The following is a 12515-nucleotide window of genomic DNA, read 5'->3' as shown; positions in this document are numbered from 1 at the left end:
CGCCGTCACCCCCCTTGCAGAGCCAGAAGTCAGAAGATGGGTGAGTAAATAAGATCAGAAGACTTCAGTAACGGCTTGGAGATACCGCACAGCGGGCGCGCTGCGCGCCATGCTCCCACACACCGCGGCACTACATGGTGCAGGGCGCGGGGAGATGGGGGGGGGGGGGGGGGCAGCATGTAAATCCTCTTTAGACCTGGCAAAAGTGTTTTTTAAGTGCCTAGGCACTGAATCTGGGCCCCCGCCAGTATAAATATTGAATAAAATAGTGGGGCTGAAGCGCGCCATTGAGGGGGTGTGGCTTAGCCCTCACAGCTCTCACCAGCGCCATTTTCTCCACAGAGCTGCAGAGACGCTGGCCTTCCTCTCCCCTGCTGTACAATAACAGGGTGCAAAAAAAAAAAGGGGGAGGGCACAGTATATTTGGTGCTATTTAATGTAATATAAAGCGCTAACAGGTCTGGGACTTTATATAAAAGTGTTCAGAACCGGGATATGCGCTGGGTTGTGACCTGGCAAACTCCCTCTGTGTTTCTCTGACAGGCTTTACTGTGGGTCTGTCCCCTATATGCCCAGTGTGTTTGTGTGTGTCGGTGCACGTGTGTCGACATGTCTGAGGCAAAGTGCTCTTCCCAGGAGGAGACTGGATTAGGTAAAGAAACGGCTGTGGGAGTGACCCTGTCGGCACCGCCGACTTCTGATTGGGTAAATGTTCTGAGTGCTTTGAATGCCAATGTGGCTCGGTTGAATAAAAGATTGGATAAATCTGAGTCTCAAAACTAGGCATGGAAAAAATCTGTAGAGGATGTGTTGTCCCAGGTTCAGACCCCCTCGTGGTCACAAAAGCGTTCATTTACCCAGATAGCTACAGATACCGACACGGACTCTGACTCCAGTGTCGACTATAGTGATGCCAGATTAAATCCAAAACTGGCTAAGAGCATTCAGTACATGATTGTGGCGATAAAAGACGTGTTGCATATCACGGAGGTCCCTGCTGTACCTGATACAAGGGTCTGTATGTTTAAAGGAAAGAAACCTGAGGTAACGTTTCCTCCCTCTCATGAACTGAACACGCTTTTTGAACAGGTCTGGGAAAATCCTGACAAGAAGTTTCAGATTCCCAAGAGAATTCCGGTGGCATATCCGTTCCCCTCGAGGGATAGGGAAAAGTGGGAGTCACCCTTCCCTGTGGACAAAGCTTTATCACGGCTGTCCAAAAAGGTGGCGCTGCCGTCCCCTGAAACGGCAGCCCTAAAGGAACCTGTGGATCGTAAGCAGGAAAATACTTTCAAATCCATTTATGTCACTACGGGTACGCTGCTCAGACCTGCCGTGGCTTTGGCATGGGTAAGTAGCGCTATTGAAAAGTGGGCAGATAACTTGTCATCTGATATAGATACCCTGGACAGGGATAATGTTCTTTTGACACTGGGCCATATCAGGGCTATCTAAAGGAAGCTGCGAGGGATATTGGCCTTTCTCTAACGTCCTAGTGGATGCTGGGGACTCCGTCAGGACCATGGGGAATAGCGGGCTCCGCAGGAGACAGGGCACATCTAAAAAGCTTTTTAGGTCACATGGTGTGTACTGGCTCCTCCCCCTATGACCCTCCTCCAAGCCTCAGTTAGGTTTTTGTGCCCGTCCGAGAAGGGTGCAAACTGGATGGCTCTCTTAAGGAGCTGTTTAGTAAAGTTTTTTTTTTTTAGGTTTCTAATCAGTGATTCCTGCTGGCGACAGGATCACTGCAACGAGGGACTTAGGGGAGAGACTTGCAACTCACCTGCGTGCAGGAGGATTGAAGTTTTAGGCTACTGGACACTGAGCTCCAGAGGGAGTCGGAACACAGGTCAGCCTGGGGTTCGTCCCGGAGCCGCGCCGCCGATCCCCCTTACAGACGCTGAAGAAAGACGGCGGAACGGAGGTCCGGAAACAGGCGGCAGAAGACTTCACAGTCTTCAGAGAGGTAGCGCACAGCACTGCAGCTGTGCGCCATTGTTGCTACACGGCTCACTGACACGGTCACGGAGGGTGCAGGGCGCTGCTGGGGGCGCCCTGGGCAGCAATATAAATACCTATTTGGCAAATAAATACATCACATATAGCCATTAAGGCTATATGTATGTATTTAACCCAGGCCAGTTTTCCTAATAACCGGGAGAAAAGCCCGCCGTGAAAGGGGCGGAGCTTATTCTCCTCAGCACTCAGCGCCATTTTCCTGACCAGCTCCGCTGGTGAGGAAGGCTCCCACTCTCCCCTGCACTACAGAAACAGGGTTAAAGAGAAGGGGGGCATAAATTGGCGATATAATTATATATTAAGAGCCCATATATAGAAACAACACCTTCTAGGGTTGTTATATACATTATGGCGCTTTTGGTGTGTGCTGGCAAACTCTCCCTCTGTCTCCCCAAAGGGCTAGTGGGTCCTGTCCTCTATCAGAGCATTCCCTGTATGTGTGTGCTGTAGGTCGGTACGTGTGTGTCGACATGTATGAGGAAAATGTTGGTGAGGAGACGGAGAAAATTGCCTGTAATGGTGATGTCACTCTCTAGGGAGTCGACACCAGAATGGATGGCTTACTTATGGAATTACGTGATAATGTCAACACGTTGCAAGCCGGTTGACGACATGAGACAGCCGGCGGACAAATTAGTATCGGTCCAGGCGTCTCAGACACCGTCAGGGGCTTGTAAAAACGCCCATTTACCTCAGTCGGTCGACAGACACTGACACGGACACTGACCCCAGTGTCGACGGTGAAGAAACAAACGTATTTTTCCTTTAGGGCCACAAGTTACATGTTAAGGGCAATGAAGGAGGTGTTACGTATTTCTGATACCACAAGTACCACAAATAAGGGTATTTTGTAGGGTGGGAAAAAACTACTTGTAGTTTTGCCTAAATCAGATAAATTAAATGAAGTGTGTGATGATACGTGGGGTTCCTCCGACAGAAAGTTATGGGCGGTATACCCTTTTTCCCGCCAGTAGTAAGGGCGAGTTGGAAAACACACCTTAGGGTGGACAAGGCGCTCACACGCTTATAAAAAACATGGCGTTACCGTTTCCAGATACGGCCGCCCTCAAGGAGCCAGCTGATAGGAAGCTGGAAAATATCATAACAGTATATACACACATACTGGTGTTATACTACGACCAGCAATCGCCTCAGCCTGGATGTGCAGCGCTGAGGGGGCTTGGTCGGATTTCCTGACTGAAAATTTTGATACCCTTGACAGGGACAGGATTTTATTGTCTATAGAGCATTTTAAGGATGCATTTCTATATATGTGTGATGCGCAGAGGCATATTTGCATTCTGGCATCAAGAGTAAATGTGATGTACATATCTGCCAGACGAAGACACGACAGTGGTCAGGTGAGGCAGATTCCAGACGGCATATGGAAGTATTGCCGTATAAAGGGGCGGTCCATTGGACCTGGTGGCCATGGCAACAGCTGAAAAATCCACCTTTTGTTACCCCGAGTCACATATTGGCAGAAAAGGACACAGTCTTTTCAGTCTCAGTCCTTTCGTCCCCATACGGGCAGGCGGGCGAAGGCCAGTCATATCTGCCCAGGGGGAGAGGAAAGGGAAGAAGACTGCAGCAAGCAGCTCATTCCCAGGAACAGAAGCTCCTCACGGCTTCTGCCAAGTCCGCAGCATAACGCTGGGGCCGTACAAGCGGACTCAGGTGCGGTAGGGGGTCATCTCAAGAGTTTCAGCAACACTCGCAAGGGAACTCCGGGATCCTACATGTAATATCCCAGGTGTACATTGGAAATTCGAGACGTCTCCCCCTCACACAATTCACAGGCTGTATTCCCAGCAGGTGATAATCAAAGTACCCTTCTTACAACAAGGAAGGGAGTAGTATTCCACACTATATTGTGGTACTGAAGCCAACCGGCTCGGTGAGATCTGAAATATTTGAACACTTACATACAAGCGTTCAAATCAAGATGGAGTCACTCGGAGCAGTGATAGCGAACCAGGAAGAAGGGGACGATATGATGTCACTGGATATCAGGGACGTTTACCTACAGGTCCAAATTTGCCCTTCTCACCAAGGGTACTTCAGGTTCCTGGTACAGAACTGTCACTATCAGTTCAGACGCTGCCGTTTGGATGGTCCACGGCGCCCCGGGTCTTTACCAAGGTAATGGCCGGAATGATGATTTTTCTTAAAAGAAACATGGACGCTTTCCTGATAAGGGCAAGGTCCAGAGAACAGTTGGAGGTCGGAGTAGCACTATCTTAAGTAGTTCTACGACAGCACGAGTGGATTCTAAATATTCCAAAATCGCAGCTTTTTCCGACGACACGTCTACTGTTCCTAGGGAAGATTCTGGACACAGTCCAGAAAAACGTGTTTCTCCCAGTGGAGAAAACCAGGGAGTTATCCGAGCTAATCGGGATCCTCCTAAAACCAGGAAAAGTGTCAGTGCATCATTGCACAAGAGTCCTGGTAAAAATGGTGGCTTATTACGAAGCAATTCCATTCGGCAGATTTCCCGCAAGAACTCTTCAGTGGGATCTGCTGGACAAATGGTCCGGATCGCATCCTCAGATGCATCAGCGGATAACCCTATATCCAAGGAAAAGGGTGTCTCTCCTGTGGTGATTACAGAGTGCTCATCTTCTAGAGGGCCGCAGATTCGGCATTCAGGATTGGATGCCGGTGACCACGGAGGCCAGCCTGAGAGGCTGGGGAACAGTCACACAGGGAAAAAATTTCCAGGGAAGTGTGATTAAGTCTGGAGAATTCTCTCCGCATAAATAAGCTTAGAGCAAATTTATAATGCTCTAAACTTAGCTAGACCTCTGCTTCAAGGTCAGCCGGTATTGATCCAGTGGGATAACATCACGGCAGTCGCCCACGTAAACAGAAGGGCGGCACAAGAAGCAGGAGGGCAGTGAAAACTGCAAGGATTTTTCGCTAGGCGGAAAATCATGTGATAGCACTGTCAGCAGTGTTCTTTCCGGGAGTGGACGACTGGGAAGCAGACTTCCTCAGCAGGCATGACCTCCACCCGGGAGAGTGGAAACTTCATAGGGAAGTTTTTCAACATGATTGTGGACCGTTGGCAAAGACCAAAGGTGGACATGATGGCGTCCCGCCCGAACAAAAACGGGACAGGTATTCCGCCAGGTCATGAGACCTTCAGGCGATAGCTGTGGATGTTCTGGTAACACCGTGGGTGTACCAGTCTGTGTATGTGTTCCCTCCTCTGTTTCTCATAACCAGGGTATTGAGAATTATAAGACATAGAGGAGTATGAACTATACTAGTGGCTCCGGATTGGCCAAGAGGGACTTGGTACCCGGAACTTCAAGAAATGCTCACAGAGGACTAAGGGCCTGGGGAGCTAAGAAGGGACTTGATTCAGTAAGTACCATGTCTATTCCAAGACTTACCGCGGCTGCGTTTGACGGCATGGCGGTTGAATGCCGGATCCTGAGGGGAAAAGGCATTCCATAAGAGGTCATACCTACCCTGGTCAAAGCCAGGAAGGAGGTGACCGCACAACGTCATCACCACATGTGGTGAAAATATGTTGCGTGGGTGAGGCCAGGAAGGCTCCACGACGGAAATTCAACTAGGTCGATTTCTACACTTCCTGAAAACAGGAGTGTTTTGGACCTCAAATTGGGGTTCATTAACATTTAAATTTCGGCCCTGTAGATTTTCTTCCAGAAAGAATTGACTTCTGTTCCTGAAGTCCAGATTGTAAAGGATGTATTGCATATACAGCTTTTTTGTGCCCCTAGGGGCACCGTGAGATCTCAACATAGTGTTGGGATTTCTTAAAATCATATTGGTTTGAACCGCTCAAATCTGTGGATTTGAAATATCTCACATGGAAAGTGACCATGCTGTTGACAAATATCTCACATGGGAAGTGACCATGTTGTTAGCCCTGGCCTCGGCCAGGCGATTGTCAGAATGGGCGGCTTTGTCTTACAAAAGCCCATATTAAAATTTTCCATTTGAACAGGACAGAACTGGGACTCGTCTCCAGTTTCTTCATGAAGGGGTGTCAGCGTTTTCACCTGAAACAACCTCTTGTGGTGCCTGCGGCTACTAGGGACTTGGAGGACTCCAAGTTACTAGACGTGGTCAGGGCCCTAAAAATATATATATATATATATAGTTAGGACGGCTGGAGTCAGAAAGTCTGACTTGCTGTTTATACTGTATACACCCAACAAGCTGGGTGCTCATGCTTCTAAGCAGTCTATTGCACGCTGGATTTGTAGTACAATTCAGCTTGCACATTCTGTGGCAGGCCTGCCACAGACGAAATATGTAGATGCCCATTCCACAAGGAAGGTGGGCTCATCCTGGGCGGCTGCCCGAGGAGTCTCGGCATTACAACTTTGCCGAGCAGCTACGTGGTCAGGGGAGAACACGTTTGTAAAATTTTACAAATTTTGATACTCTGGCTAAGGAGGACCTGGAGTTCTCTCATTCGGTGCTGCAGAGTCATCCGCACTCTCCCGCCCGTTTGGGAGCTTTGGTATAATCCCCATGGTCCTGACGGAGTCCCCAGCATCCACTAGGACGTTAGAGAAAATAAGAATTTACTTACCGATAATTCTATTTCTCGTAGTCCGTAGTGGATGCTGGGCGCCCATCCCAAGTGCGGATTGTCTGCAATGCCTGTACATAGTTATTGTTACAAAAATCGGGTTATTACTATTGTTGTGAGCCATCTTTTCGGAGGCTACTTCGTTTTGTTATCATACTGTTAACTGGGTTCAGATCACAAGTTGTACGGTGTGATTGGTGTGGCTGGTATGAGTCTTACCCGGGATTCAAGATCCTTCCTTATTGTGTACGCTCGTCCGGGCACAGTACCTAACTGAGGCTTGGAGGAGGGTCATAGGGGGAGGAGCCAGTACACACCATGTGACCTAAAAAGCTTTTTAGATGTGCCCTGTCTCCTGCGGAGCCCGCTATTCCCCATGGTCCTGACGGAGTCCCCAGCATCCACTACGGACTACGAGAAATAGAATTATCGGTAAGTAAATTCTTATTTTTGGGATCAAGGGCCAATGCCATCACAGTCTCAGCCAGGAGAGCATTGTGGATTCATCAATGGAATGCTGATGCGGACTCTAAGAAGGCTATGGAGTCTCTGCCGTATAAAGGTGGTGTCTTGTTAGGTGACGGCCTCACTGACCTGGTATCTACGGCTACCGCGGGTAAGTCGTCATTTTTACCTTATGTTCCTGCACAACAAAAGAAAACGCACCACTATCAGATGCAGTCCTTTCGGCCCAATAAATACAAAAAAGGCAGAGGGACTTCCTTCCTTACTTCTAGAGGAAGAGGAAAGGGAAAAAGGTCACCGGCTGTGGCAAGTTCCCAAGAGCAGAAGTCCTCCCCGGCTGCTGCCAAATCCACTGCATGACGCTGGGGCTCCTCTGAGGGAGTCAGCACCAGTGGGGGCACGTCTCAAACTCTTCAGTCAAAGTTTCAAGACGTTACCCCTCACCGATTTTTCAAATCGGCCTTACCAGCTTCCCTTCAGGACAGGGAGGTAGTATGCAAATATTGTGTCTAAATCAGGTCATTGTCAGGGTTCCCCTGTCGCAACAGGGAGAAGGCTTTTATTCCAGCCTGTTCGTGGTCCCGAAGCCAGACTGCTCAGTCAGACCAATCCTGAACCTCAAATCCCTAAATTTCTACCTAAGGAAATTCAAATTCAAGATGGAATCTCTCCGGGCAGTGATCTCCAGTCTGGAGGAGGGGGAGTTTATGGTGTCGGTAGATATAAAGGATGCCTACTTGCATGTTCCCATTTATCCTCCACATCAGGCTTATCTGAGGTTTGCGATGCAGGATTGCCATTATCAGTTTCAGACGTTGCCGTTTGGTCTGGCCACGGCTCCGAGAATTTTCACCAAAGTAATGGCGGAAATAATGGTTCTCCTGCGCAAGCAGGGAGTCACAATTGTCCGTACTTGGACGATCTCCTGATAAAGGCGAGTTCCCAGGAGCAATTACTGCAGAACATTACGCTCTCCCTGACAATTCTGCAACAACATGGTTGGCTCCTAAACCTGCCAAAATAACAGTTGGTTCCGACAACACGGCTGTCATTCTTGGGTATGATTCTGGACACAGAATTACAGAGTCTTTCTTCCAGTGGAAAAGGCTCTGGAAATTCAGAAAATGGTCAAACAGATTCTGAAACCGGCAAGAGTGTCAATTCATCAATGCACTCTGTTGCTGGGGAAGATGGTGGCGGCCTACGAGGCCATTCAGTTTGGCAGATTCCATGCCAGGGTGTTTCAGTGGGACCTGTTGGACAAGTGGTCCGGGTCGCACCTGCACATGCACCGGAAAATAATCCTGTCCTCAAGGACCAGAATCTCCCTCCTGTGGTGGCTGCACAGCTCTCATCTCTTAGAGGGTCACAGGTTCAGGATTCAGGATTGGATCCTGGTGACCACGGATGCAATTCTCCAAGGCTGGGGAGCAGTCACACAGGGGGAAAATTTCCATGGAAAATGGTCAAGCCAGGAAGCTTGTCTGCACAATAAACATTCTGGAATTAAGGGCAATTTACAACGGCCTTCTGCAAGCGGAACATCATCTTCGCGGTCTGCCCGTCTTGATTCAGTCAGACAACATAACAGCAGTGGCGTACATAAACCGCCAGGGCGGAGCAAAGAGCAGAGCGGCAATGGCAGAAGCCACAAAAGTTCTCCGCTGGGCGGAAAGACATGCAAGTGCTCTGTCAGCGCTCTTCATTCCAGGCGTAGACAACTGGGAAGCAGACTTCCTCAGCAGACACAATCTCCATCCAGGAGAGTGGGGTCTTCATCAAGAGGTCTTTGCAGAAGTGACAAGTCGTTGGGGAACTCCTCAAATAGACATGATGGCGTCTCGCCTCAACAAGAAACTTCAGAGATATTGTTCCATGTCGAGGGACCCTCAAGCAATAGCGGTGTACGCCCTAGTGACACCGTGGGTGTTTCAGTCGGTCTATGTGTTCCCTCCACTTCCACTCATTCCAAAAGTGATAAAGATCATAAGAAGAACAAGGGTTCAGGCGATACTCATTGTTCCAGACTGGCCAAGGAGGGCCTGGTATCCGGATCTTCAGGAATTACACATAGGAGATCCCTGGTCTCTTCCTATTCGAGAGGACCTGTTACAGCAGGGGCCGTGCGTGTATCAAGACTTACTGCGGCTGCGTTTGACGGCATGGCAGTTGAACGCCAAATCCTAGCCCGAAAGGGTATTCCCACTGAAGTCATTCCCACACTGCTTCAGGCTAGAAAAGAAGTAACGGCGAAACATTACCACCGTATTTGGAGAAAATGTGTCTTGGTGTGAATCCGGAAGAATTTCAGCTGGGGTGTTTTCTCCATTTTCTGCAGGCAGGTGTGGATGCGGGCCTAAAGTTAGGCTCCATTAAAGTACAAATTTCGGCCTTATCAATTTTCTTCCAAAAAGAATTGGCCTCCCTTCTAGAAGTTCAGACTTTCGTGAAAGGCGTGCTGGACATTCAACCTCCCTTTGTGCCCCCAGTGGCACCATGGGATCTTAATGTGGTGTTGCAGTTCCTTCAATCTCATTGGTATGAACCTTTACGTAAGGTTGAATTGAAATTCCTCACTTGGAAAGTGGTCATGCTGTTGGCCTTGGCATCCGCAAGGCGGGTGTCTGAATTAGCGGCTTTGTCTCACAAAAGCCCCTATTTAATCTTCCATGCAGATAGAGCGGAGTTGAGAACTCGTCAGCAATTTCTGCCAAAAGTGGTTTCATCGTTTCACGTGAACCAGCCTATTGTGGTGCCAGTGGCTACTGAAGCCTTGGCGGATTCGAAGTCTCTCTATGTGGCCAGAGCTTTGAAGATTTATGTCGTCAGAACGGCTCAGATTAGGAAAACAGAGGCTCTGTTTGTCCTGTGGGCTCCCAACAAGATTGGGGCTCCTGCTTCCAAGCAAACTATTGCGCGCTGGATCTGTAATACGATTCAGCAGGCTCATTCTACGGCGGGATTGCCGTTACCGAAATCGTTGAAGGCCCATTCTACCAGAAAGGAGGGCGCATCCTGGGTGGCTGTCCGAGGGGTCTCTGCATTACAGCTTTGCCGAGCAGCTACTTGGTCGGGATCAAACACCTTTGCAAAGTTTTACAAGTTTGATACCCTGGCTGATGAGGACCTCTTGTTTGGTCAATAGGTGCTGCAGAGTTATCCGCACTCTCCCGCCCGTTCTAGAGCTTTGGTATTAACTCCATGGTTCTTGAAGCGTCCCCAGCATCCTCTAGGACGTATGAGAAAATAGGATTTTAATACCTACCGGTAAATCCTTTTCTCTTAGTCCGTAGAGGATGCTGGGCGCCCATCCCAGTGCGTACTGTATCTGCAGTTATTAGTTATGGTTACACACATGTGTTGCGTTAAGTCAGACTGTTGCTGACGTTATTCATGTCGTTGCATGCGTTGTGTTGAATGCCATGTTGTACGGTGTGTTTGTGGTGTGAGCTGGTATGTATCTCACCTTAGTTTAAATTAAATAAATCCTTTTCCTCTAAATGTCCGTCTCCCTGGGCACAGTTCCTATAACTGGAGTCTGGAGGAGGGACATAGAGGGAGGAGCCAGTTCACACCCCTTTTAAAGTCTTAAAGTGCCCATGTCTCCTGCTGATCCCGTCTATACCCCATGGTTCTTGAAGCGTCCCCAGCATCCTCTACGGACTAAGAGAAAATAATTTACCGGTAGGTATTAAAATCCTATTTTTTGCGTGCATTTTTAGCAAAGCATCTATCCCACTCATTTGTTGTAATGTGTTCTGTATATAAGGAATATGGACGATCAGGTTGCCATGTTACTGAGGAGGGGCTGGTCAGTGTGACTGACAGAATTACTGAGGGGTGCAGAAATAAATATTTAAAAAAATAAATTGTGATTTAGTGGCATATTATTTGGGAAATTAATAATTATTAGGAGTGCTGTTGATTTTTCAAAAGAACGATAAAAATTCACCATAGACCTAGTTAAGTTGTTAGAAATCACATGCCAATAAAATACATGGAATTACAGAAAAATGTAGCAATTATTTAAATTATTAAAATCTAGTAGCTGGCCTAAAACTTCAGAGCAAATTTTACAGATCCCACACCCTATCCACACAGACCACCCCCCTTACACACATCCTGCCCCTTTCGGTACACATTCTAAAGCTGCTCTGGCCCTTTTGTTTCCATCTCTTTCCTCTGCTGTAAGTCCCCTGTCTGTACTACCCCCTCTGACTCTGTGTTCAGCATTGCCCTCACCGTCTCCATACAAACCTGTCCACATCATCACTACTAACATCCATCACCTTGAAATTCCATAGTCTCCCCACAGTCGTTATTAAGTGACCTTTCTCAGTCCTTCTGAACTTTCTCCTTTTTTACCCTCACTTCCTCCATCTCTAACCTTTCCAGTCTTCATTGTTACCACCCCTTCTATCCTGCATCGTTATTAACCTGCCATCCTATCACTTTTCTCCTCAGCTCATTGCAGTGATGTGCCCTTATTGATCACACATGACTGCCACTCTGCATAGTAACACGCCACTGTAGAGCCCACCGAGACGTCTCATCCAGCTGCAGTGTCACACAGATATGTTAGAATGAGAATGTCCACATGTAAAAACTCCCTAGGAGTTAGGTGCCCTTGTGCCTGGGCAAAGTACATGTTTAGACAATGGGTAGAAAAATAGTTATTTAGCACACAAAGGTCCAGATTGAAATTTAGTTGTCCTGGCAAGGGAATCGGGAAAAGGTCCCTTCTGCTGGTCCTCTAGTCTCCACCTTTCCCTAGGACAGTATTAGTGTTAGCATAGTCTCCAGTGCTCCTTAGAAGGTCCTCTGTGTGGGATGAAAAAAGTTTGCAAAATGCTCAGGTTACCCCACCATATATTCTTCGAGGACATCACCCCTGTGTAGTACGCAGTGTGGACCTGCAGATAGGCCTTAATCAGATTAAGTCATGCCTGGTGCTCACCCACTACTACCGATGCTCAGCCTCTCTTTTCTCCGGACAGAGTTTGGGAGTGGTCTTGTACGTGCTGGTCTGCGGTGCTCTCCCCTTCGATGGAAGCACATTACAAAACCTGCGGGCCAGGGTCTTGAGTGGAAAGTTCCGGATCCCCTTTTTCATGTCCACAGGTACAAGGTTTTTTTTTTTTTTACCCGCTCATATGTTCCTGTAACCATGTGCTTTCTTTATATCATGATTCCTTTTATACTGATTTGTAGACTACACTACATTGGAATGTTTCTTTATGTTACTCAGACTTTCTATTTTTAGTTAAAATAGCACAGTCGTGGCCCCTGTAGTTACTTATGGTTCTGCTGTGTCTCTGAGCAACCCCTGATGGAGGATGGGGATTCAATGATCGCTCCTCTCTGTGCACAAGGGGCAATATAAATGGTGCAGAGAGGAAACGGAGCCAGTCAGGAGCTGTAGTGCTAGACAGGGGTCTGATTCTGGTGACACGCA

At 48.1% G+C, this 12515-nt stretch overlaps 1 protein-coding gene across 2 annotated transcripts in view; it reads left to right on the top strand.

Moving 5' to 3' along the window:
- Positions 1 to 12515, top strand: part of SIK3 (SIK family kinase 3) — a 453545-nt gene that overhangs the window by 364673 nt on the left and 76357 nt on the right. For both annotated transcript variants that reach the window (XM_063943297.1, XM_063943296.1), the window contains exon 6: positions 12058 to 12181. In XM_063943297.1, the coding sequence (XP_063799367.1) occupies positions 12058 to 12181 (124 nt within the window). The remainder of the gene's footprint in view (positions 1 to 12057; positions 12182 to 12515) is intronic.

The sequence above is a fragment of the Pseudophryne corroboree genome, chromosome 10 (genome assembly GCF_028390025.1).
Source record: "Pseudophryne corroboree isolate aPseCor3 chromosome 10, aPseCor3.hap2, whole genome shotgun sequence".
In the NCBI taxonomy this organism is placed as follows: domain Eukaryota; kingdom Metazoa; phylum Chordata; class Amphibia; order Anura; family Myobatrachidae; genus Pseudophryne; species Pseudophryne corroboree.
This window is presented reverse-complemented; position numbering and strand designations above follow the sequence as displayed.